General features: G+C 48.8%; 1 protein-coding gene across 8 annotated transcripts in view; it reads left to right on the top strand.

Annotated features, from left to right (window-relative positions):
- Positions 1-26,806, top strand: part of LOC144607793 (formin-like protein 1) — a 324,601-nt gene extending 297,795 nt beyond the window's left edge. For 5 of the 8 annotated variants that reach the window (XM_078424874.1, XM_078424872.1, XM_078424871.1 and 2 more), the window contains 4 exons: positions 4,750-4,851; positions 6,114-6,218; positions 9,448-9,571; positions 26,686-26,806. In XM_078424874.1, coding sequence (XP_078281000.1) covers positions 4,750-4,851; positions 6,114-6,218; positions 9,448-9,571; positions 26,686-26,789 — 435 coding nt within the window. In that variant the 3' untranslated portion in view covers positions 26,790-26,806. Of the gene's footprint in view, positions 1-4,749; positions 4,852-6,113; positions 6,219-9,447; positions 9,572-15,914; positions 16,027-21,326; positions 21,461-26,685 lie in introns of all 8 variants that reach the window. The other 3 variants (XM_078424875.1, XM_078424870.1, XR_013549141.1) reach the window with 2 other exon arrangements.
- Positions 26,807-27,791: the final 985 nt, after the last annotated feature.

Raw genomic sequence — 27,791 nt, 5'->3', positions numbered from 1 at the left:
CTTCTAAATTTCAGTGAATACAAGCCGAGTCAACCCATTCTTTCATCATATGTCAGTCCCGCCATCCTGGGAATTAACCTGGTGAACCTACGCTGCACTCCCTCAATAGCAATAATGGCCTTCCTCAAATTAGGAGAACAAAATTGTACACAATACTCCAGGTGCAGTCTCACCAGGGCCCTGTACAACTGCAGTAGGACCTCCTTGCCTCAAATCCTCTCGCAATGAAGGCCAAAATGCCATTAGCCTTCTTCACTGCCTTACTTACTTTCAGTGACTGATGTACAAGCACACCGAGATCTTGTTGCTCCTCCCCTTTTCCTAATCTGACACCATTCAGATAATAATCTGCCTTCCTGTTCTTGCCATAACATTAGCTACCCTCCAATCCACAGGAACTGATTCTGACTCGATAGAACATTGGAAAATGATCACCAATGCGTCCACGATTTCTAGAGACACCTCCTTGAGTATCCTGGGATGCATTACTCTTGTCTCTGAATTAACTGTGTCACTCTCCATCTTAATGCAGAATTCTATCAGATTATGGTCACTGTTGCCCAAGGGCTCTGCACTTCAAGATCGCTAACTAATCCTTCATCATTACACAATACCCAGTCTAGGATGGCCTGCCGTCTAGTCGGTTCCTCTACATATTGGTTTAAAAACCCATCCCGTATACATTCCAGAAATCCTCCTCCTCAGCCCTGTTACTAATTTGGTTGGCCCAATCGAAATGTAGATTAAATTCTCCCATGATAACTGCTGAACCTTTGCTACACGCATCCCTAATTTCCTGCTTGATGCTATCCCCAACCTCCCTACTGCTGTTTGGTGGTCTGCATACAACTCCAACAAGCGTTTTCTGCCCTTTGCTGTTTCGCAGTTCTACTCATACCGATTCCATAGCATCCAAGCTAATGTCTCTCCTTGCTATTGCATTAATCTCCTCATGAACCAGTAATGCCACCCCACCTCCTCTTCCTTTCTGTCTATCCTTCCTGAATACAACTACAGTGCCATCTTCGTCTGTCAAGCCATTCCAATATTAGCCTGTTACGGAGTAATCAGTGGTGCTTCACCTGTTATGCTCACTCTCTGGGATAGCCTTTCTGAAGAGGCTTGTGACAATGTTCCCATCATTGGACTTAGTTTGTTTAGCAAGTGTCCCAGGTTCTTCTACCTGATGCCCCAAAGCCCACCCAGGGCATATGTCAGGAGGGTGATGGACTTGCCCACGTGCCTGGGTGGTGGACTTACCCACGTACCTGGGTGGTGGACTTACCCATGTATCTGGGTGGTAGACTTGCGCACGTGCCTGGGTGGTGGACTTGCCCACGTGCCTGGGTGGCACCGTGCCAACCACTGTAAAGATGTTCAGCACCATGCAGGACAAAACAGAACACTTGACTGGCATCCTGTCAACCACCATATGGACCATCTACATACTCTACTTATTTTCAGAGGCTATGGTTTGAGTATCATTTACAGGGTGGCACAGTGACACAGCGGTAGAGTCGCTGCCAGAGACCCAGTTCGATTCTGACGATGAGTGCTGTCTTTGCGGATTTTGTGCATTCTCCCCGTCACCTGCATGGGTTTTCTCTGGCGGTCCAGTTTCTTCCAACACTCTGAAGATGTACAGGTTTGTAGGTTAATTGGCTTTGATAAAATTGTCCTTAGTGTTTAGGATAGTGTTAGTGTATGGGGTGATTATTGGTCGGTGTGGATTCGGTGGGCCGAAGGACCTGTTTCTGTGCTGTATCTCCAAACTAAACTAAACTAAACTACACACTCTACATACTCACGAAAGGCTGTGCTTTTTGTACTTACTCTCAGAGACTATCATAGCAGTACTTCACAATCTATCAGCCCCTACCACCAAGACAGGGGCAGCATGCACATGGCAACACCACCACCTCCAGGTTCCCCAACCATCTAGACGTCACCACCAGGTCTAAGTCCAGCTGTAACTCTCCACCTGACATTGCCAGTGAGGTTCTCCCACCAGGAGGACTGCAGTTTTCAAGCCAGATACTCAACCCCGCCTTCTCAAAGGCAATTAGAGATGGACAATATATGGTGGCCTTGCCAGCAAACCCAGATCCCAACATGGAAAATATGAAGAACATCCCAGTTTTTTATCCAGAGCTTCCTCGTTCATCCAGGGGGCTGTTTCCAAAAGGTGGGCTTCTCTTGGCTTCTCCTAACTTAATCAAAGTTCCAGAGAAACTGGCATATCCTTCTTCACTTCATATGTTGTGGAACAACATTTACTGTTGTTGGCAGCAGTTTGCTCACAATGCAGAGTTTATATTTCACTGTGGACAGTGGGGTGGCATGGAACTGACCGAGACTTTGTACAGGAACAAAATAACTGGCTATCCTTCAGATCTTGCACCAGCTAGAAGCACATCTGCTGGGACAGTTAGGCTGGGATCTTTAGAAGGATTCCAACCCAAAACTTTACCGATCCATGTCCCCCAGAGTTGCTGCCTGACCTGCTGAAGTACTCCAGCACACAGTGTCTGTTTTGATAAACCAGCACCTGCAGTTCTCTGCGTTTATGTCCATGCAGATCAAATTCATATCTCACCAAGGCACTCAGTAAGCCTTGTGGCTGCACAACCGTTACTTTGCTGTGTTATCTACACTGCTCCTTGCAACAGAACACCTGTCCTTTATACACATGCTCTTTACCTGGCCTACTCGTGCTCTATACACAACTCCATCTACTCGTGCTCTGTACATGGGTCCAGTCTGCCCTACACATGCTCTCTACACACATGCTCTGTACATGATCAGTCTGCCCTTCACCTGCTCTCTACACACCTGCTCTCTGCACACCTGCTCTCTGCACACCTGCTCTCTGCACACCTGCTCTCTACACACCTGCGCTCTACATGTGCTCTCTACGCACCTGCTCTCTACACACCTGCTGTGCACACCTGCTCTCTGCACACCTGCTCTCTGCACATCTGCTCTCTACACACCTGCTCTGTACACACCTGCTCTGTGCACACCTGCTCTGTGCACACCTGCTCTCTGCACACCTGCTCTCTGCACACCTGCTCTCTGCACACCTGCTCTCTACACACCTGCTCTGTGCACACCTGCTCTTTGCACACCTGCTCTCTGCACACCTGCTCTCTACACACCTGCTCTCTACACACCTGCTCTCTACACACCTGCTCTGTGCACACCTGCTCTCTACACACCTGCTCTCTACATATGCTCTCTACACACCTGCGTTCTACACACATGCTCTGTACATGACCAGTCTGCCCAACCCTTGCTCTCTACACACCTGCTCTACATGGCTCCAGTCCTTCACCAATGCCATTGCCATTTATTTATCCATGGTTTATGGAACAGGCTGCCAGAGGCAGATACTACAACAACATTTATAAGACATTTGGACAGGAACATGGATAGGAATGGCTTGGATGGATATGGGAAACTGGTGTAGACAGGGCGTTTTGGTCGGCATGGTTTAGTTGGGCCAAAGGGCCCGTTGTCATGATGTATGACTTCAATTGGATATAGGAAGTGCCATAATCTGGGGCAATTGGTTTAACTCTTGCCCTCCCCTGCCTGAGCACAAATTCAGCAAGAGACTTACTGAAGACAGACACAAAGTGCTGGAACAACTAACAGCATCTCTGGAGAAAAAGGAACATGTGACGTTTTGTGTTGGAACTCTACTTCAGTAGAGGGGGGGAGGGGGGGAGGGGGGGAGGGGGGGAGGGGGGGAGGGGGGGCATGGGAAGCTAGAGGTAGGAAAAAGCCAGAACAAATCAGGGCCGGCAACAGATAACCATGAAAAGGTGGAGCCCACAATGGCCCATTGTTGGTTGGGGAAGATGTGCTGACAAATGGATATAGAGATGTGAACAGTGGAACGACTAGGGTGGGGGACAGGGGGATAGAGTAAATGGTCTTCTACACGATGTATTTAATTTTCTGTGAGAATTAGCAGTACTTTTTTATGTTGGTGTCTTTGCAGTGGAGGTTGCTTGTTTAATAATTAATTCTGGGAGCGGGTTGTGGTGATGGAGGGTGAGCGAGTATGGGCGAGGTGATCTGGCCAGCAGTGTCGGGGGACAGTGCCGTTAGGGACGGGCTTACAGCACTGTGAGCAGGCAGCAGTAACACAAAGACTACGGGCTCCAGTCTGGTCAGGTCAGTGTTACTTGGCTGCGGCAAGTCTCCTGAATAGGTTTGGCACTGTTCCTTCCAGGGGGCAAAGATTAATTTAGTTTAGTTTAGTTTAGAGATTCAGCGGAGAAACAGGCCCTTCAGCCTACCAAGTCTGCACCGATAAACGATCACCATACACTAACTCTGTCCTACACACAGTCGGGCAATTTACCAAAGCCAATTAACCTACAAACCTGTATGTCTTTGGAGTGTGGGAGGAAGCCGAAGATCTAGGAGAAACCCCACGCAGGTCACGGAGAGAAGGTACAAACTGTACAGCAGCACCCATGGTCAGGATAAACCCGTGTCTCTGGTGCTGTAAGGCAGCAACTCTACCGCTGTGCCACTACACTGCCCAAAGGTCACGGGTTTGGCCAGTGTTGCAAATCCCAGTGAAAAACTGTACTATTCACAAATCATTTTTATTTAGTTCCGAACCCTGGTATAAAAAGTTAATTAGGTCCTCCCTCTGCACCAATGCGGGGTTAATCAGGACTCCTTGTGTTGCTCATTGGGACACTAATCTTGTTTGCCATCTTTCTCCCTCAGGAGGCTTACCAGTCTGTCGTTGACTATTTTGGTGAAGACATGAAAACGATGCCTCCCAGTGTGTTCTTCCCGTTCTTTCAGAGGTTCATCAAGGGCTACAAGGTACGAACGCGAAGACCAAACATCTGTTGGTGTCGTGAGAATGCTCACTGTTCCTTGACTTTCCTCCTTGCATCTCACTTCTAGTCAATCAAATGATCACACGAATGAAATATTTTCAAAGTTTAGTGGCCAAACAATGCCTGACTCAAAGTAATTGCCCAGTGAATGTTTCTCCTGCACAGTGGAGGCCCAGTTACTTGGCACGTCCAGGCCTTGGCAGTGCGAGCCAATCACATGTAATTAGTGTTGGTGTAGAAAGCAACTGCAGATGCTGGTTTACACTGAAGATAGACACAAAATGCTGGAGTAAGTCAGCAGGTCAGGCAGCATCTCTGGAGAGAAGGAATAGGTGACATTTCAGGTCGAGACCCTTCTTTAGTGCAGGTCAATCACATGTAATTGGTGTTGGTCCAGTTGTTTGCTCAGCACAGACTCTCCGTCAACTCAGCCCACCTCTACCTCGATCCAGCCGTCCACCAGCCCTGTAGAGTGCAGGTCACAAGAGCCTGCCCACCATCCGAGAGCTTGCTCTATTTCATTCTCAGCAGGAACATTCTTTACTGTTGCTTGGACAACACAGAAAAACATGGCTTTGTTTCATGAAGGTGAAACTGAATCACTGATTGGTCCATCTGAGGTGATCTAAAATCTAAAACAAGATAAAAGTAGGAATAAGAAAGATTCCTAGGAAAAACATGTTCAGCTAAAAGTTCATGCTCATAAGGAATAGGAACAGAATTAGGCCATTCAGCCCATCAAATCTACTCTGCCATTCAATCATGGCTGATCTATCTTTCCCTCTCAATCCCATTCTTCTACCTTCACCCTATAACCCTTGACACACACACTGATCAAAAATCTATCAATCTCTACCTTAAAAATATCCAATGACTAGGACTCCACAGCCTTCTGTGGCAATGAATTCCAAAGATTCACCACCCTCTGACTAAAGAAATTCCTCCTCACCTCCTTTCTAAAGATATGTCCTTTTATTCTGGGGCTATGGCTTCTGGTCCCAGACTCTCCGACTAATGGAACATCCTCTCCACATCCACTCTATTCAGGCCTTTCAGTATTCGGTAAATGTCAATGAGAAGTATCAGACTTAAAAGGTTGACTGTGTTTCTCTTCCCACAGATGCTGGCTGACAGACCAGCTGAGTGTTTGCAGCATTTTTTGTTCCATTTCAGATTTCTAGCACCTGCAGGGTTTAGATGACCAACAAGTGATGAGTTTATTTGTGTTGTGTGTGTTGTCCTCAGCAAGCTGAGCAGGAGAACGAGCAGCGGAGGAAGCAAGAGGAGATGGCAGCGCAGGAGCCTGCAGATACCAGCTCACCCACCAGCAGGGGGCAGCAGGATGGCAAGGTGAGGCCTCTGACCACAAGCAGCCAGCAATCCACACGCCCAGTTACTGCAGGCAAAGATATTCTTCAAAGCTAAAGGGATTGTTTAAGAATTGTCTGAGCTGTAGGGAGAGTTTGAGCAGGCTGGGACTCTATTCCCTGAAGCGCAGAGGATGAGGGGTGATCTGAAAGAGGTGTATAAAATCATGAGAGGAATAAATCGGGTAGATGCACAAATTCTTTTGCCCAGAGTAGGGGAATCAAGAACCAGAGTTCATAGATTTAAAGTGAAGGGGGAAAGATTTAACAGGAATCTTAGGGGTAACATTTTCACGCAAAGGGTGTATGTAACAAGCTGCCAGTGGAGGTAGTTGAGGCTGGGACTATCCCAACGTTTAACAAACAGTTAGATAGGTGCATGGATGGGACAGGTTTGGAGTGAAATGGGCTAAATGCAGACAGCTGGGGCATGTTGTAGCTGGGGCATGTTGGTCGGTGTGGGCAAGTTGGGTCGAAGGGCCTGTTTCCACACTGTATCACTCTATGACTCTATAACATAGAACATAGAACATAGAACAGTACAGGAACAGGCCCTTTGAACACAATGCCAAGTTAAGTTAAACTGACCTCATCTGCCTGTCCATGATACATATCCCTCAAACAGTGTTGGTGGTTGATTGATCTACTGTAGATCTCCCCCAGTCTGTAGGTGAGTGGTAGAATCTGGGGACAGCTGATGGGAACGTGGGAAGAATAAAACAGCTTTCATTTAAATGATGGTTACTCCAGACTTGGTGGGCCGAAGGCCCTGCTTCCATGCTGTATACAATACAATACAATACAATATTCAAGATTCAAGATCAAGATATCTTTTGGACGAAATTTAGTCACCCACAGTCCAACAATAAAAGCAATAAAATAAGCAAATTACACAACCCCAACCAACACGCAAAAAAAAAAAAAAGAAACATCCATCACAGTGAGTCTCCTCCAGTCCCCTCCTCACTATGATGGAAGGCCAGAATGTCTTTTCCCTTCCCATGCCGTCTTCTCCCATGGTCAGGCTGTTGTAGTTGCCACGTTCCAGGCCGCGCCGGACGGTGAAAGGTCCGCAGCGGGCCGACCCAAGCCCCACGATCCGGTGCAGGCGAACACGCTGTCGCTGTTGCTGCACGTCGGGGCGGTCGTGGCTCCCGACATTGAAGCCCCCGCCCAGCAGAGAAAAATCTTGCGGCCTATTTCAGGCCGCGCCGGATGGTGAAATGTCCACGGCGGGCCGACCCAAGCCCCGCAATCCAGGGCGGGCGAACACGCTGCCGCTGCCGGAGCTCCCGATGTCGGCATCCACGCGGCCCGAGCCTAAGGCGAGTCGCAACCGCTCCCGCAGCCTCCAAGGACGGCCGGCTCCGCTGATGGTGAGTCCGGTCCGCGGGCTCTGCGAACCAGAGCCCTGGAGGCCGCCAGCTCCAGGAGTTGGGCCGATGGTAGGCCACAGCAGGAACGGAGATCACCCAGAAAACAAAGGTCGGGTCTCCGTTCGGAAGGGACACATTTACAATTTTACAGTTCCCCCCCCTCCCCCACACACACACACATAGTACACAAACACAAAAACACGACATCACATCTACAATTAAGACACAAAAAAACCAACAAAGCACAAAGACAAACGGACCGCAGGTAAGCCGCAGCTGCTATGGCAGCGCCGCCATTTTGGGGGCGATATATCTTTATTGTCATTGTACAGGGGTACAACGAGATTGGGAATGCGCCTCCCATACAATGCAATAATTTAATTAGCTAGTCAGTATTAATTTAAACAACAACAACCCAACGAAACAAATTGTAACAGTTTTAAGACAGAATAAAGTGCAAGTAGATCTGTGCCGGATTACTGTGCGATGTGACCATCCGGCTCAGCAGGACCGGTTCATAGCAGCTATGGCCCTGGGGATGAAGCTGTTCCTGAGTCTGGAGGTGCAGGCGTAGAAGGCCTTGTATCGTCTGCCCGATGGAAGGAGTTCGAACAGACTGTTGCAGGGGTGTGAAGAGTCTTTGTGGATGCTGGTGGCTTTTCTGAGGCATCGTGTGTTGTAGATGCCCTCCAAGGCTGGTAGCTGTGTTCCGATGGTCCTCTGTGCTCTATGGACTACCCGCTGAAGAGCGTTTCCTTTCTGCCTCCGTGCAGCTGAGGTACCACACAGGGATGCCATGTGTTAGGATGCTCTCTATGGTGCAGCGGTAGAATGTCGTCAGCAGCTGTTGGGGTAGACCAGACTTCTTCAGTGTTCTTAGTCGCTGCTGTGCCTTCTTGACCAGCGCAGCAGTGTTATTGGACCATGTGAGGTCCTCCGAAATGTGAGTGCCCAGAATCTTGAAGCTGGACACTCTCTCCACACTGTCCCCGTTGATAGAGATCGGGGCGTATTCCCCGTTATGTGACCTACGGAAGTTGATGATCAGCTCCTTGGTCTTGGTGGTATTTAGGGACAGGGTGTAATCAGAGCACCAGTCCGCCAGGTTCTGCACCTCCGCTCTGTATTTTGTTTCATCACCGTTGGTGATCAGCCCGATCACCGTTGTGTCGTCTGCAAACTTGACAATGGTGTTGGTGTCGAATGCAGGAACACAGTCGTGTGTGAAGAGGGAGTAGAGCATGGGGCTCAGAACACAGCCCTGTGGTGTGCCGGTACTCAGGGTGATAGTGGAGGACAGGTGCGGGCCCATTCTCACTGCCTGCGGTCGCTCCAGCAGGAAGTCCAGGATCCAGTCACATAACGACGAGCTGAGGCCTAGCTGGTGGAGTTTGGTGATGAGCTTGGTGGGGATGACCGTGTTGAAGGCAGAGCTGTAGTCAATGAATAGCATCCTCACGTATGTGGGCCGAAGAGCCTGCTTCCATACTGTCTGTGGGCAGAAGACCCTGCTTCCATGCTGTCTGGGCAGAAGACCCTGCTTCCAACATCAAGAGTCTATACTGGTATATCTGGTATGAACTCAATGTTAGTCCAACTGGCTAGAAATTCCCAGCTGCAAAGAAACACACAACTCAACATGCTGTAATCCCCCTGACCTTATCAAGGAGTGTGCCACTAATCAGAGTACGTAGCATGTCCAGAACACTGTCGAGACATACAGCATGGAAAGCATTAAACGTGTCACCACCGCGCACAGTTTTCCAATTTGAAAAGTTACTTATTTTGCAGCTCTCTGTACAACCCTGGTAACTAAACTCTCAACTTTCCCCCCAGCTTCTTCCCATGAAGAATAAGGCTCCGCAAATGGACCTAATGGCTGAACTGAAGAAGAAGCAGCAAGGGAAGGAGAGGATGGTTTATGAGGGAAAGGATGGAGCGATTGAAGATATTATCACAGGTATTTCATCAGGGGGGAAGAGGGGGAAAGTCACCAAACTACTGGACAGAAGTGTGAAAGATCAATACAGGTTCAATGGTGCTTTCATTGTCACATGTGCAAACACAAAGTGAAATGATTTTCTTACAGACAATACAGTAAAATATTGTCATACCTAAGCACCATCCCCGATTAGCAATGTGTACAGAAACAATCCACTGAGCCGTCCTGCAAGGCGTGCCATGTTTTGCCACATTTTCAAAGTCCAGTCCGCACTCTAAGTCTTATGAGCGGTGCCCGTTCCAGTCGAGCCTTAGGATGCTGCAGGGCCTTCGACCATCGCCTTCCTTAGACATGTGGATTGTTTGACGATCCAATGTCCCTCTCTTCGCTCGTCAACCTTTGTGACCCGGGGGCGTCTCCAGTAGGGTCAGACCCCGGTCCCTCTCCTACTGCTCTTCAGGGATGAGCTGGGGAGGCTCTGTGGCCTCCTCCCTACAGGCCATGGCAGGCTGGGTGGGGGCTTCTGGTTCATTGCTTTTCCTGGGTTCATGAAGAATACGTGTTTCTGGAGAATACATTTATTTAGTAAATCTTCCTAAATCAAAATGGATGTTGCAAGGTATTGCAATGGGCGGAGACTGTATTTTTTCATTCCATCAAAAGATAGATTGGTTAATCGAGGGTGATTAGTCAATGGTATTGCACCAAAAATTGATAACAAGAACATTCATAAATTCAGGAATGCCTGTATCTTGTGGGCAGCATAGTGGTGGAGTTGCTGCCTCACAGCACCAGATACCCAGGTTCAATCCTGACTACGGGTACTCTCTGTACGGAGTTTGCATGTTCTCCTCGTGACCGCGTGGGTTTTGTCTGGGTGCTCTGGTTTCCTCCCACATACCAAAGATGTACAGGTTTGCAGGTTAATTGGCTTTGATAACATTGTAAGTTGTCCCTAGTGTGTGTCGGATAGAGTTACCGTACGGGGTGATCGCTGGTCGGCACAGACTTAGTTGTCTGAAGGGCCTGTTTCTGCAATGTATCTCTAAAGTAAAGTAAAAGAGGTGGTTTTTGTGACTTAAAACTCCCTCCTTACTGAACAAATAAAACAATGGAAATCCGTGCTCGCTTTGATATAAAGTGACAGCAGTTCTTTCTAACAGCTTTTTCCCATTGTCAGGGTATGGAACACGAGAGAACAGGTATAAGATGAGAGCACAGTGTATTACATGGGCACCTGAGGGGTTTATACAGAGAAAGATTGGTATCTGGAACATGCTGCCTAAGGAAAGAGTAGAACCAGCTATAATCACTACATTTAAGTGAGAGTGAAGTCAAACACAAACCGGAAGGAATGAGATCCTAATGTGTGCAAACGGGTCTAAGAATGGGGAAAAGGGTCAGCATGGATGTGGTAGGCAGAATGATGATGGCAGTAAGGCCAGGATGTTTCTCATTGAACTCTCTCCACCTAAAGAAAGTGGTTGGTGGTGAACATTTGGAGCTCCCAAGACTTGGTCAGTGGATTCTTTCAATGGAATATTAACAATGGTGAACAGAGTAGAGATCCAGTGGGCTACAATCTCATTCTTCTTCTTCTTGCGTTTGAGGCAGCAGAGGTTATGTAACGCCCTCCAGGCGCTGTAGCCAGTGCAATGTGCTGTTGTCAAGGGCCGTGAGGTCTACCCCTCCACCAGGGGGACGGAGGACAGTGCAGTCGAACATGTCGTGCTGTGCTGTTTGCTGGTCTGCTCCACACACACAGGCTGCTGATGGATGCAACCCCCAACGATGCATGTTGGCATTGAACCGGCCCACCCCTGTGCGGTATGTTTCAACGTACAATCTCATTGAGAGGTAAGGGGTAAATGTCCTGGGCCAATTTATTGCAACTGTATTGGTCATTGAGAAACTGATTGTACAGAATGAAACCTTTTCCAGGCAGTGGCAGTATTGATTATGGAAGAACACTCCAACTGTCTTGATAAGATTATTTCATAAGACAAATTGGATGTTGTCAAGCTGGAAATGGTTCAGAGAAGATTAACGAGGACGTGTGAGCTATAGGGAGAGGTTGAGTAGGCTGGGACTCTATTCCTTGGAGTGCAGAAGGATGAGGGGTGATCTTGTAGAGGTGTGTAAAATCATGAGAGGAATAGATCGGGTAGATGCACTCTCTCTTGCCCAGAGTAGGTGAATTGAGGACCAGACGAGATAGATTTAAGGTGAAGGAGAAAAGATTTAATTGGAATCTGAGGGGTAATTTTTTCACATAGAGGGTGGTAGATGTATGGAACGAGATGCCGGTTAAGAAACAATTAGACAGGTACATGGATAGGACAGGTTTAGCGGTGATATGGGCCAAACGCAGGTAGGTGGGACGAGTGTAGATGGGACATGTTGGTCGGCGTGGGCAAGTTGGTCCAATGGGCCTGTTTCCACGCTGTATGTCCATGACTCTAAGTGGACAGGGTACAGAAAAAAATAATGATCTTTACAATTTCTTTAAAGACTGGACAGAGCCAAGATGGAAGGAAAGGCAACATTTTGTTTCTCTCCATCACTGCTGCAGTTGTACAGTTTGGGCACATGTGCATTGTTGGGTGCATTTCTGGCTGACTTACCACAATTTACTTTCATCAGTTTAAGAGCTGAAACATCATGGACAAGAACTGTGCAAATCCCCTCACAGCGAAGGGTTCCGAAAGTTGAGTCTTAACTAAACCTCTGACCATTCACATAGAGAATATTTTAACAAGTATTTAACACGGTGATGCAGAGTTGCTGCCTTACAGCGATTGCAGCGTCAGAGACCTGGGTTCGATCACGACTACGGGAGCTGTCTGTACGGAGTTTGTACATTCTCCCCGTGACAGCGTGGGTTTTCTCTGAGATCTTCGTTTTCCTTCCACGCTCCAAAAACGTACAGGTTTGTAGGTTAATTGGCTTAGGTTTGTATACTTGGTATGTATAAATTGTCCCTGTGTGTGCAGGCTTGAGTTAATGTGCGGGGATCGCTGGTGGATGTGGACTTGCAGGGCCTGTTTCCGCGCTGTATCTCTAAACTAAAAACTAAACTAAACTAAAAAAAGTAAGGGTGTCACGGTGGTGCAGCGATAGTGTTGCTGCCTTACAGCATCAGAAACTCCCGTTCCATCCTGACTACCGATACTGTCTTTACCGAGTTTGTACTTTCTCTCTGACCACGTGGGTTTTCTCCGGGAGCTCCGGTTTCCTCCCACACTCCAAAAATATACAGGTTTGTAGGTTATTTGGCTCGGTATAATTGTAACTTGTCCCTAGTGTGTGTAGGATAGTGATGGTGTGGGGGGCAGGGACTCGGTTGGCTCGAAGGACCTGTTTCTGTGCTGTATCTCTGAACTAAACTAAACTAAACTGAAATCATCTTTAAAGTCCGTACCTTTTGGTGTCCCAGTTGGTATTGATTTGAGTTTAATTGCTGGATGGAATGAATATTGAGATGTATTATTAATCAAGAGAAACCACAATCTCGTCCCGCGACATTATCTTGTTAGGTAGGTGGCTCATTGCTTTGCAATGGTTAGCTCCATTTCTAAATTTCTGGACAATTTCTGGACAATTTCTGGACAGTTCTCTGGACAGTTCTCTGACGACTCTGCCATCGTTGGCCTCATCACAGGCGACAATGACAGGGCGTACACAGAACTGATCAAGGAGTTTGTGGACAGGTGCCAGCGGAACCGCCTCTGGATCAACGCGGGGAAAACCAGGGACATGGTGGTAGATTTCCGCAGGCGCAGCCAGGCCCCCCCGACACCGGTGAATATCCAGGGAATGGACATCGGGAGGGTGGACTCTTATAAGTACCTGGGTGTCTACCTCAATAATAAATTGGACTGGACCGAAAACACCAATGCGCTATACAGAAAGGGCCAGAGCAGACTTTATCTGCTAAAGAGACTCAGGTCCTTTGGAGTGCAGGGGGCACTCCTAAGGACCTTCTACAACACGGTGGTTGCATCGGCCATTTTCTATGGAGTGGTCTGCTGGAGCAGCAGCATCTCAGCGGCGGAGGGGAAGAGACTCGATAAGCTGGTCAGGAAGGCCAGCTCTGTCCTGGGTTGCCCCCTCGACTCAGTGCAGGTGGTGGGAGAGAGGAGGATGATGGCAAAGCTAACATCGCTGCTGGACAACGACTCCCACCCCATGCAGGACATTGTCACTGCACTGAGTAGTTCCTTCAGTGACAGACTCCGTCACCCCAAGTGCGTGAAGGAGAGATATAGGAGGTCCTTCCTACCCGCTGACGTGAGACTGCACAACCAGCACTGCTCCCAGCAGATGAGTCAACAATAACAGCTAAGGACGCACAGTAAACTGATGACAATTTATCCTTGTCTTTACTTTTATTTATAATGAATCATCTCTTGCTATCCATTTTGCTGCTGTAACAATGTAAATTTCCCCGGTGCGGGACGAATAAAGGAATATATTATTATTATTAATTACAAATCAGCGGTGCCCACAGGAGGGGGGTGCCCACAGGAGGGTGGTGTTCAGGGCTGGGTGCCCACAAGAGGGGGGTGCCCACAGGAGGGGGGTGCCCACAGGAGGGTGGTGTCCAGGGCTGGGTGCCCACAAGAGGGGGGTGCCCACAGGAGGCTAGTGCCCACAGGAGGGGGTGTCCACAGTATGGTGCCCACAGGACGGGGTTGCCCAGGGCTGGGTGCCCACAGGAGTGTGATGCCGACAGGGGGGTGCACATACAAGGGGGGTGCCTACAGTGGGGGGGTGCCCACAGGAGGAGGGTGCCCACAGGAGGAGGGTGCCCACAGGAGGGTGGTGTCCAGGGCTGGGTGCCCACAAGAGGGGGGTGTCCACAGGAGGGTGGTGCCCACAGGAGGGGGTGCCCACAGGAGGGTGGTGCCCACAGGAGGGGGTGCCCACAGGAGGGAGTGCCCACAGGAGGGTGGTGCCCACAGGAGGGGGTGCCCACAGTACAGTGCCCACAGGAGGGGGTGCCCACAGGAGGGGGGTGCCCACAGGAGGGGGGTGCCCACAGGAGGGGGGTGCCCACAGTACAGTGCCCACAGGAGGGGGTGCCCACAGGTGGGGGTGCCCACAGGAGGGGGGTGCCCACAGTACAGTGCCCACAGGAGGGGGTGCCCACAGTACAGTGCCCACAGGACGGCTCACAGGAAGGGGTTGCCCAGGACAGGGTGCCCACAGGAGTGTGATGCCGACAGGTGGGTGCACATAGAAGGGGGGTGCCCACATTGGGGGGGGGTGCCCACAGGAGGAGGGTGCCCACAGTGGGGGGGGGGGGGGTGCCCACAGGAGGGGGGTGCCCACAGGAAGGGGTTGCCCAGGGCTGGGTGCCCACAGGAGTGTGATGCTGACAGGGGGGTGCACATAGAAGGGGGGTGCCCACAGGAGGGGGGTGCCCACAGGAGGGGGGTGCCCACAGGAGGGGGGTGCCCACAGGAGGGGGTGCCCACAGGAGGGGGTGCCCACAGGAGGGGGTGCCCACAGGAGGAGGGTGCCCACAGTGGGGGGTGGGGGTGCCCACAGGAGAGTGCCCAAGGCAGGGACATATCTCCTTTGCCACCATCAACATGGTGAGGTTCTGGCCACCTGATGTCTGTGTGAAGAATGCCAGCCTGTGACCGTGCAAACTCCTCACTGTTGTAACAGAATGATTGTTTCAAACTTGTGGTCTGAGAATAAATCTCACTCAGTCATGGAACAGTTTAGCTGAAAACGGCCTTTGCCACTCTCACTGTCTGCCTTTGCTCTTGTCTCTTGTCCCCTTCCTGTCCCCTTCCTATCCCCTTCCTGTCCCCTTCCTGTCCCCTTCCTGTCCCCTTCCTGTCCCCTTCCTGTCCCCTTCCTGTCCCCTTCCTGTCCCCTTCCTGTCCCCTTCCTGTCCCCTTCTGGTCCCCTGCCTCTTGCCTGTACTCTTTTACTCTTGTTTTAAACCCACCTCCCTTTTCTTCATTACTGTTTCTAAACATGTATCTGCTTCAAAATCTTGTTCCTCATCCTCTTCTCTCTCGCTCATTCTTTCTTTCTCTCTCACTCCCCCCCCTCATGCTGCTCCCCCTCTCCCACCTCTCTCTCCTCTCCTCCCACCTGCTCCTCCCACCTGCTCCTCCCCACCACTCCTCACTGCCCCCTCCTGCTCCCCCCTCCCACCACTCTCTCCCCTTTCTCTCCCCCCTCCCCATCCCTCCTGCTCCCCCCCCCCTCCCACCACTCCCCTCCCCTCCTGCTTCACCTCTCCCACCCTTCCTCTCCTCCTGCTTCCCCTCCACCCCCCCTCTCCCGCCACCCACCCTCCCCTTCATCTCCCCCCTCTCGCCGGACCTCGTCTGGGCAGCATTGAAGACTGTTCCCTTCACAGCACGGACTGGCAAACGCTCGTCTCGACTCTTGTACGATGCCTCGTTTACTGACGACAGCCCGCCGTAGTGATCTCCGTACACTCACTGGTAACTCAGCTGTTCTGTTGTCTCGTCCAGTCCCATTGCACCAGGGACTGAGATCATCCAGTCATCACATCCTGCATGTAAACGCAACACAAGCCATTTCACCCTGAGGTACTGAGGTCTACACACAATCCAAGGAAATCACTGTTGTATTCTTCAGCTGATTTCATGGTAGATCAACCTATCATCAAAAGTCCTATCAAACTAAGAAAATAGGCCTCAATGACCTCATGATGTTATTGTGTGTTTACCATAATATCAAAAACATTCATCCTTTGTGTTGCACACGAGTCACAGATTAGTACAGACGTCAGAAGCTATGGGGAGAAGGCAAGAGAATGGGGTTAGGAGGGAGAGATAGATTAGCCACAATTGAATAGCGGAGTAGACTTGATGGGGTGAATCGCCTAATACTGCTCCTATCACTTATGAACTTATGAACACGGTAATCTTATTTGTATTAATTAAAACAATTGGGTTTTAGTAGGATATGGGTCAAAGGTAGGCAGATGGGACTAGTGTAGATGGGACATGTTGGTCAGCATGTTGGGCTAAAGGGCCTGTTTCCACGCTGTATGACTAAAACATTTCACTGACAGAAATTGTTTAATGATTTACCTAATTTTAGTTTAGTTTAGAGATACAACGTGGAAACAGGTTGTTCGGCACACCGAGTCTGCACTGACCAATGGTCACCCATACACTAGTTGTACCCCACAGATAAGACAGAAGCCAGTGAACCTACAAAAATGGCCAGCTGTTCATGGTGTTAACTAACAACGGGAGTGCCCCTTATTTAAAAAGCAGCTAATTTGCCAATTGCAGGGAGGAAAGGTCAGCACTTGGGAATGGTAAACCGCAGGAGAAACTTGTATTTATTTTCATGATCTCCGGACAACCAGAAATTATTTAGTACATGTACATTCCTTTGACTTGCATTTACTGTTTATAATGTGAAAATGCAGACGGCTGATCTGTGCACAGGAAGGCTCCATGCAGGGAAATGTAGTAAAAGGCCAGAAATCCCAACACACATTCCTATTTTAAAAATGAGTCACCACCTGGGCCTTCTGTGTGTTTAACAACGTCTGCTCAAGGCTTTTCAGTATTTATGAGGCTGGATGGTGACAGAGTCAATAACGTGGAGTTGACTCTTGCTTCATCATTGCTTCGGTTGGGGGGGGGGGGGGGTACTAGACTTATTCATGTTTCTGCTAAGGAGTTAGTAACATCCATTATATTTGGCCACTTGTGTCCTCAGGTGCTGTCGGTGTGGAGTTTGCATGCTCTCCCTGTATGGGTTTCACCTAGGTGCTCCGGTTCCTCCTTCAATCCCAGAGACGTGGGTTGGTTGGTGAATTGGCCTCTGAAAATTGCCCTAGTGTGTAGTGAGGAGTGGAGTCTAGTGAAGGGTAGGTGGGGAGGAGTTGGTGAGAATATGGGCAGAGGAACAGGGATGAGGATGGGATCAGTGCCAAAGTGGGTGGTTTGGTGGCTGAAAGTCCTGTCTCCATGCAGCATCATTCTGTGACTCTTTGTTACAGTGTCAGGTAGCTAAGCGAACGGGAAGCCTTACTCCAGTTCAAGCCAGCAGCGTCAGAAGAGAAAGGGGAACTGTATAAGGAAGTGACAAGTTGTGATGAGATCACTAAGTAAATTTCAGCTGGTAACCTGACCAGGTGAAGCATCCACCTGGAGCAAGGACTGAAGGCCTCACTCTGGAGGCAGTGTTATTGAATGGAGAGCAGATTTATTCCCTGCTGAAATAGCTCGGTGTTTGTTTGCAAAACCCTCACGTAAGATCCTGTAGGTCATTTTGCAATTTGGTCAATAATAGAAGAATGTGAATCTCAGGACCTGTTCGAAGACTGCTGGGTTTCAATACAGAGGATCAGTAAAGCAGGCAGCTGGGAGGACGTCAGGAAGAGGCAGTGCAGAAACAAGCCCTTTCACCCAACTCGTCCATAACAACTAAGATCCCCCATCTAATCTAGTCCCATTTGTCCGCATTTGGCCTATTTCCCTCTAAACCTTTTTATCCATATTCTTGTCCAATTGTCTTCAAATGTTGTCGTTTCTGCCTCAACTACCTCCGCTGCCAGCATAGGATCCTTTCTGGCAAATGTTGCCCCTCAGGTTAGTGTTCAATCTTTGCCCTCCCATTTTAAACCTACAGTATGTCCTCTGGTTCTTGATTCTCCTACTCTGGGTAATGAACTGTGCATTCACTCTATGTATTCCCCAATTTTATACATGGCCTATAAGATCACCCCTCAGCCTCCTTTCGCTCCAAGCTCCACCTGTAGTCCACCCCTCAACTCCTGGCAACATCCTCATAAACCTTCTCTGCACTCTTCCCAGCTTAATGACACCCTTCCTACGGCAGGGTGGCCAAAAACAGTACTCCAACATCTTGTACAATTGTAACGTAACATCCCAACCTCTCTACACAATACCCTGAGCTTCTTGGCTCCCTGTCTCTCTGTGATGGCAGGGGATTGTCCCCAGACTGCAGCCGGAGGACAGCACGGCAAGTGTTTCCTCCCTCTCTTTTTAGAAATTGCTCTTTCTCATTGGTTTAGCGAGCTTTTAGAACATAGAACAGTAGCACGGTAGCGCAGCGGTAGAGTTGCTGCTTTACAGCGAATGCAGCGCCGGAGACTCAGGTTCGATCCTGACTACGGGTGCTGCACTGTAAGGAGTTTGTACGTTCTCCCCGTGACCTGCGTGGGTTTTCTCCGAGATCTTCGGTTTCCTCCCACACTCCAAAGACGTACAGGTATGTAGGTTAATTGGCTGGGTAAATGTAAAAATTGTCCCTAGTGGGTGTAGGATAGTGTTAATGTACGGGGATCGCTGGGCGGCACGGACTTGGTGGGCCGAAAAGGCCTGTTTCCGGCTGTATATATATGATATGATATGATATGATATACAACACAAGAACAGGCCCTTTCATCCCACAATGTCTGTGCACCCATCTCGGACACCCCTGCCAGACAACAACTCTCAGACACCTCTTCCTACTTATCCCTGGACCATGACCCCACCGATAAACACCAGACCTTTATCATCAGCACCATCACGGACCTCACCATTTCTGGCGATCCACCCTCCAATGCCTCCAAACTTATAGTTCCCCAGCCCCGCACGGCCCGATTCTACCTCCTACCCAAAATCCATAAACAGAACTGTCCCGGCAGACCCATTGTCTCTGCCTGCTCATGCCCCACCGAACCTATCTCCACCTACCTCGACTCCATCCTATCCCTCCTGGTCAAATCCCTCCCCACCTACGTCCAAGACACCTCACACGCCCTCCATCTCCTCGATAACTTCCGGTTCCCAGGCCCCCACTCCCTCATCTTTATCATGGATGTCCAGTCACTCTACACTTCCATCCCCCACAAGGATGGTCTTGAAGCCCTCCGTTTCTTCCTCGACCGCAGGGTACGTCGAACAATCCCTGTTCTGGACGTACACTGGTCCCATCCCCGAACTCTACCTCCGTTACATCGACGACTGCATTGGTGCTACCTCTTGTACCCATGCAGAACTCACTGACTTCATACACTTCACTTCCAATTTCCATCCTGCCCTTAAATATACCTGTACTATCTCCGACATCTCCCTCCCGTTTCTGGACCTCACCATTTCCATCACAGGAGACAGATTCGTGACTGACATCTACTACAAACCCACTGACTCGCACAGCTATCTGGACTACACTTCTTCCCACCTGGTCTCCTGCAAAAAGTCTATCCCCTACTCCCAATTCCTCCGTCTACGCCGTATCTGCGCCCGGGATGAGGTGTTTCACACTAGGGCATCAGAGATGTCCTCATTCTTCAGGAAACGGGGCTTCCCCTCTTCCATTATAGACGAGGCTCTCACTAGGGTCTCTTCTACATCCCGCAGCTCCGCTCTTGCTCCCCCTCCCCCCACTGCGTGGGTTTTCTCCGAGATCTTCGGTTTCCTCCCACACTCCAAAGACGTACAGGTATGTAGGTTAATTGACTGGGTAAATGTAAAAATTGTCCCTAGTGTGTGTAGGATAGTGTTAATAGTGTTAGTGTGCGGGGATCGCTGGGCGGCGCGGACTTGGTGGGCCGAAAAGGCCTGTTTCCGCGCTGTATATATGAAATGAAAGGACAGAATCCCCCCTCATTCTCACCTTCCACCCCACCAGCCAGCGGATCCAACAAATCATCCACCAACATTTCCGTCACCTACAACGGGACCCCACTACTGGCCACATCATCCCATCCCCTCCCCTTTCTGCGTTCTGCAGAGACCATTCCCTCCGTAACTCCCTGGTCCACTCGTCCCTTCCTACCCAAACCACCCCATCCCCGGGCACTTTCCCCTGTAACCGCAGGAGATGCAACACCTGTCCCTTTACCTCCCCCCTCAACTCCATCCAAGGACCCAAACAGACTTTCCAGGTGAGACAGAGGTTCACCTGCACCTCCTCCAACCTCATCTATTGCATCCGCTGCTCCAGAGGTCAACTTATTTACATCGGCGAAACCAAGCGCAGGCTCGGCGATCGCTTCGCTCAATACCTGCGCTCAGTCCCCATTAACCAATCTGATCTCCCGGTGGCTGAGCACTTCAACTCCCCCTCCTATTCCTCTGTCCCTCTCTTCCCCTCCCCCTTCCCAGATCTCCCACTGTCTTCCTGTCTCCACCTATATCCTTCCTTTGTCCCGCCCCGCTGACATCAGTCTGAAGAAGGGTCTCGACACGAAACGTCGCCCATTCCTTCTCTCCCGAGATGCTGCCTGACCTGCTGAGTTACTCCAGCATTTTGTGAAACCTTCGATTTGTACCAGCATCTGCAGTTCTTACACAACCCTTTTCCCCCCATCACCTGCATATCCATGTCCTTATTCAAACGCCTCTTCAATGCCATTCTTGTATCCACCTCATCTGCCTTTTCAATAGTTCAATTGTTGGCATGGTTATCACATCAATCACGTTTTGCACATTTTCTGTCTAAGGACCAAAGAGAATTAAAGACATCTATAAAACTGCCATACCTTCATTAGGCAAGGATGGTGTGAGATGTGATCTTTGATCCACCCTTCACCAGCATGATGCTTACAGGTCATGTCTGAAGGGCAGTTGCCTTGTATCACCTTGTGTTTATTCCCCCATAACTAATCAGGTGCTATTTGTATGGGTGCCTTTGTGGATTGCTGTGTTTGGCGGCGATGTTTTGTAACTCTCTGTGGTTTCTGCTTCTGATGCTGTGTTTCTGCTGCCTGCCTGCCTGCCTGCCTGCCTGCCTGCCTGCCTGCCAGCCTGCCAGCCTGCCAGCCACTCTGTGCCGCTGCCTGCCGCTGGGGCTGCTACTGTCGCCGGCTTTGCTTCCCGTCTCTGTGTGCTGCTTGCCCGCTCTCTGCTCTCCCCTCTCGCTGCCAGCTGGGCACTCGAGGTAAGCTGCACCCTCTGGCACTGTACTCTAAGCATTAGCTCTGGAACCCCACCCAGTCTCTTCACTTCATCAGAACTGGACATGTATCAGATGGGGTGTCAGTCTTCAGCATGGATCACATGCTGGGATTGGGGTGATGTGTATTAGTGGTGGATCCTGGTGTTGGGGTGATAGGTACTGAGTTTCTGTTGGGATGGGGCATGTGTTTTGAGGAATGAGCCATATATGTCAGCGTGGGAGCTGGGTCGTGGGCATGGAGCTGAGGATTGATCATGGGCATGGGTATAGTTTAGTTTACCACAGATGTTAGGCTCACTGGTCGATAATTCCCATGCTTTCCCTTGCAGCCCTTCTTATCTAGAGGTTAGCCACCCTCCAGTCTTCCAGCACCTCACTCCTCTCTAACAATGATACATATATCTCAGCCAGGGCTCATGCAATTTCTTCTCTAGCTTCCTATAGTGTCCGTGGTTATATTTGATCAGGCCCCGAAGATTTATCCACTTCATACTCTACTGTGACTAGTGGTGTGCCTCAAGGTTTGGTGCTGGGCCCGTTACTGTTTGTCATCTACATCAATGATTTGGATGAGAACATACAGGGCAAGATTAGCAAGTTGGCTGATGATACAAAAGTGAGTGGTTTTGCAGATAGTGAATATGGTTGTGAAAGATTACAGCAGGATCTGGATCGATTGGCCAGGTGGGCTGAGGAATGGTTGATGGAATTTAAGACAGAGAAGTGTGAGGTGTTGCATTTTGGGTCATCGAACAAGGGCTGGACCTACACACTGAATGGTAGGCCTCTGGGTTGTGTTGTAGAGCGGAGGGATCTAGGAGTGCAGGTGCATGGTTCCTTGAAGATCGAGTCGCAGGTGGATAAGGTGGTCAAAAAGGCTTTTGACACATTGGCCTTCATCAGTCAGAGTATTGAGTATAGAAGTTGGGAGGTCATGTTGCAGTTGTATAAGAAGTTGGTGAGACCGCATTTAGAATATTATGTTCAGTTCTGGGCACCATGTTATAGGAAAGATATTGTCAAGCTTGAAAGGGTTCAGAAAAGATATTACCAGGAGGTTACCAGGACTAGAGGGTGTGAGCTATAGGAAGAGGTTGAGTTGGCAAGAACTGCAGATGCTAGTTTAAATCGAAGGTAGACACAAAATCCTCATCCTGGGCTCAGATGTGGCATAGACGGAGGAATTGAGAGTAGAGGCCCCCACTACCTCATCTTTACTATGTATGTCCAGTCGCTCTACACCTCCATCCCCCACCAGGAGGGTCTTAAAGCCCTTAATTTCTTCCTCGACTGCAGAACCAGGCAATTTCTGTCGACAACACTTTCCTCTGCATAGTAGAGCTGGTCCTTACCCGTAACAACTTCTCTTTCGACTCCTCCCACTTCCTCCAAATCCAAGGCATAGATGTGGGCACTCGCATGGGCCCTAGCTATGCCTGCCTCTTTGTAGGGTACGTCGAACAATCACTGTTCCAGGATGAGGTTTTCCATTCCAGGTCATCAGAGATGTCCTCATTCTTTAGGGAATGGGGGTTCCCCTCTTCCATTATAGAAGAGGCTCTCACTAGGATCTCCTCAATCTCTTGTAGCTCCACTCTTGCTCCCCCTCCCCCCATTTGTAACAAGGACAGAGTCCCCTTTGTCCTCAACGTCCACCCCATCAGCCGTTGTAAACAACATATTCTGACATTTTCGTCACCTCCAACTGGATCCCACTACTGGCCACATCTTCCCATCTCCTCCCCTTTCTGCTTTCCACAGAGACCATTCCCTCCATAACTCCCTGGTCAACTCGTCCCTTCCCACCCAAACCACCCCCTTCCCAGGTACTTTTCCCCTGCAACCGCAGAAGATGCAACACCTGTCCCGATACCTCTCCCCTCGACTCTGTCCAAGGACCCTACAGTCTTTTCAAGTGAGGCAGAGGTTCACTCATCCAACCTCATCTACTGTATCCGCTGTTCCAGGTATCAACTCCTGTATATCGGCGAGACCAAGCACAGGCTTGGCGATCGTTTCACTGAACTCAATCCGCTAAAGCTACCTGATCTCCCGGTTGCTCAGCACTTTAACCCCCCCCTCCCATTCCCACACTGACCTTTCTGTCCTGGGCCTCCTCCATTGTCAGAGTGAGGCCCAGTACAAATTGGAGGAACAGCGCCTCATATTTAGCTTGGGCAGCTTACACCCCAGCGGTATGAACATTGACTAACTTCAATTAGCCCCTTGCTTTCCCTCTCTCCCCATCCCCTCCCCCTTCCCAGTTCTCCCACCAGTCTTACTGTCTCTGACTACATTCTATCTTTGCCCACTACCCTGACATCAGTCTGAAGAAGGGTCTCGACCTGAAACATCACTCATTCCTTCTTTCCAGAGATGCTGCTTGTCCCGCTGAGTTACTCCAGCATTTTGTTTCTACCTTCGAGAGGTTGAGTAGGCTGAGTCACTATTCCTTGGAGCGCAGAAGATGAGGGATGATCTTAAAGAGGTGTACAAAATTATGAGCGGAATAGATCGGGTAGATGCACAGAGTCTCTTGCCCAGAGTAGTGGAATCGAGGATCAGAGGACATAGGTTCAAGGTGAAGGGGAAAAGATTAAATAAGAATCCAAGGAGTAACGTTTTCACACAAAGGGTAGTGGGTGTATGGAACAAGCTGCCAGAGGAGGTATTTGAGGCTGGTACTATCCCATCGTTTAAGACACAGTTAGACGTATATGGATTGAACAGGTTTGGAGGGATATTGTCCAAGTGCAGGCAAGTGGGACTAGTGTAGGTGTAGCTGGGACATTGATGGGGCAGGTTGGGCAGAAGAGCCTGTTTCCACACTGTATCACTTCATGACTCTATTGGATGTTCATTACTTCGTCAAGACATTCTTGTTAACTGTCCCAAGTTACCTCGTCTTCATGTTTTCTTCACTGTAAAAACAGGAGAAATACTCATCGAGAACCTTGCCCATCTCCTATGGCTTACACAATGATGGCCACTTTGATCTCTGAGGGGCCCTATTCACTCTCTAGTTAATCTTTCCCTCATGAACATAAAATCTTTTTGGATTCTCCTTAATATCTGCCAGAGCTTTCATGCCATTCTTTTAACTTCCTGATTTCCTTCTTAAGCATGCTCCTCATTCCCCTAGACTCTTCCAAGGATACACTTGATCACAAATGCCTATACCTGACCCATGCCTCCTCCTTTTTGCTGATGAGTGATTTTATTTCTCTCATCATCCAAGCTTCCTTACTCCCAGACTATATTGTAAAAGTTAAAATTCCTTACTCTATCTGTCTTCCAACTCGCTGTCATATATGTGCCTTTAGTTCCATTTGGGCCCAACAAGGTGATCTTGTTGTATCTCAGCTCCACACATATTTCCTAATGGGACAATCCTTCAATAATGTCATCTAGGGCTGCCATGATGCTCCCCTTAATCAAGAAAGCAACTCCCCCTCCTCTTTAACCCCCCCCCCTTCTATCTTGCCTGCAGCGCCTGGACCCTGGAACTTTAAGCTGCCAGTCCTATCCCTCTCTTAGCCAGGTTTCAGTAAATACTATAATATCTCACTCACAGTTAGTGGGTGGCACAGTGACACAGTGGTAGAGTTGCTGCCTTCCAGCACCAGAGCATCCAGAGTTCAATCCTGACTATGGGTGCGGTCTGTATGGAGTTTGTACATTCTTCCTGTGACCTACGTGGGTTTTCTCCAGGATCTCTGGTTGCCTCCCACACTCCAAAGACTTCCAGACTCTCACCTGGTCACTCTTGCATTGGATCCCATCCTCTTGTTTAAACCTCCAGAGTAGCACCAGCAAAGCTTCATTAACTAGTTGTTATAATAAACTATAGATTTTTAATATTCTTTATTTATTTTATATATTATTTATTTTAATATATTTTTATTATATTCTATTTTATTATATATATTTATATAATATATATATTGTATAATTATATATAAATATCAATATGACCGAATCAACTTTAATATCAATATGACCGAATTAGTGAGTGGCTTTTCACAATAGTGACAGTACTATTCAGATGTCTCAGTCTGTGTCTTTGTAAACTGTGGACTTTGATGTAGGTCTTTTCTGACTTAATTAAAGTCAAGTGTAACCCTCTCTTTACCATATTTGTGTCCTTAACAGTTTCCTCATGTTTAACCCTTTGATCATTCCACATTGAAAGCTTTGCTTTCAGTTGCCCCTCCCCTGCTCTGATATTCCCTCCCTCAGTCTTTGTCTATTTCTCATCTCATCTTCTTATGTGATAGAAGGAGGCTATTCGTACCATTCAGTCAATGCTAGCTCTCCATGCAATCTCACCAATCATAGAGTCATGCAGCATGGAAATAGGTTCATCAGCGCAACTCGTTCATGCTGACCAGTCCTGTTTTCCCACCTATTTCCCTCTCTCATGTTCATCAACCCCCTCCCCCTCCCAATTCTCCTGTCCAGGGAATTTAACCTAGCAACCAGCAACCTTTCAGAATTGGGAGCACATGGGGCAAATTCCACAAAGACAGCACCAGAGGTCAGGAACAAATCCAGGTTGCCCGAGCTATGAGGTAGTAGCACCACTGTACTTTACTTAAGAAACTCATTCAAGATATCTTTCAAGATAGCCTTTTAAACCTGGCTCTGATCGGTTATCTGCCCTAGTACTATTCCCATGTTGCTTAGTGTCAATGTCACATCCTCTGTGTGCAACCAAATTTAGTATTCAGGTATTTGGGATGGGTCCCAACATCATAATATTGTGTCTGAGAGATGCTGAGTCTCATAGACCCTTTCATTTATGATTCTATACCAGTAGGCCTTTGGATTAACGTCCTGATTCAATCCACAAATGTATAGGTTTGCTGGTTAATTGGCTTGGCATAAATGTAAATTGTCCCTGACGTGTGTAGGATAGTGTATATGTACGGGGATCACTGATTGGTGCGGACTCGATGGGCTGAAGGGCCTGTTTCCGCGCTGTATTTCTAAGCTAAACTAAACAAACAATATTCAGCAGTCACTGACAAGTTAGTGATTTACTTCGTCAGTCAATTTTGCCCATTAAAATTGATGGCGTTGGATTTTGTGTGTTTAAGAATAACAATCACATGTAATGTGTATTGAATAGATTGTTTCTGCAGGTGCTGGCAATCTCTCATCATTCTGCACTAGGGCTCACACCATTGCTCCTTCCTCCCTCACAGATCTACGGAACCAGCCATACAGGCGAGCTGACGCCATGAGAAGGAGCGTTCGGAAGAGAATGGACGAACAGAACCTTCGTATCTCTGGAGAAGTCTCATTATAACCAGTCATCTGAACTGGTCGGGGGGGGGGGGGGGGGGGGGGGGGGGGATGGGGGGGGGGGTGCTCAGATACATGCCAGAGAAAAATGTGCAGCCTTTAGCTCTGCACTGCGCAGTAATCCAACTTAAGGTATAACTTTTGTAAGCACAATAGGATTCAATCGCTTAAATTAGATAGTTAACCAGTAGAGAAGTCTGGCAGTCCTGGGTGGGGGGGGCTGATGATGGTAAATTAATAAAGGCCTGTGGAATCTTGTGGGGATAGGACTGTCCCTCTTCGTCCATGAGTAGCTTCCCCCCACCCTCTCTTTAGCAGTGCCACCGACTGACCCTCGGACCGAGGCCACAGGGCTGCAGCGGTCGGGCGGTTCGCTGATGTGATTTACATAACTGCACTGCTTTAGGCACTACGCTTTGCATATTCTGCGTTTAAGACTTTTACGGCAGAAAATATTAATACCTTGAGAATTTCAGGAGTATTGTCCCTGATACAGACAATCAAAGGGAGAGTAAATTCAGGGAATCAGCTGGAGGCTGTGCCATCTAGACAAGGTCATCTTTATCCCACATTGAGAAACCTGTTCAGCAGTGCTGCAGTAATTTGAGGCATGACTAATATCCCCATCATCCAGGGATATTGCACTGTGTTTGGCTCAGCTAATTATGGATTAATCATAAAGATGGCCATCTCATCTCTTTCCAAAAGCCTCTCATGCTATGAATAATTGGGTTTGATAAGAGTGGGACCTGTATCTGTTGTGCAGTCCTGGAAGTCTACTGATGGATGGCTCACCCCAAGAATAACTAAAGGCTTGGATCGCCTGTCATATGGTAGGGTGACCTGTGACACCCCAATGAGGATTGGCCTCCTTGGCAAGGCAACCATTCAACCAGCTGAATGGCCATCCATCTGACCATTTGGAATGGTCATCCATTTGGAATGGTCATTTCAGCACATTCCCAAGATGTATCTGGATCTGTTAGCCTTAAGCTTTTTGTGTAAA

This window comes from Rhinoraja longicauda, chromosome 29 (genome assembly GCF_053455715.1).
Source record: "Rhinoraja longicauda isolate Sanriku21f chromosome 29, sRhiLon1.1, whole genome shotgun sequence".
Classification (NCBI taxonomy): domain Eukaryota; kingdom Metazoa; phylum Chordata; class Chondrichthyes; order Rajiformes; family Arhynchobatidae; genus Rhinoraja; species Rhinoraja longicauda.
This window is presented reverse-complemented; position numbering and strand designations above follow the sequence as displayed.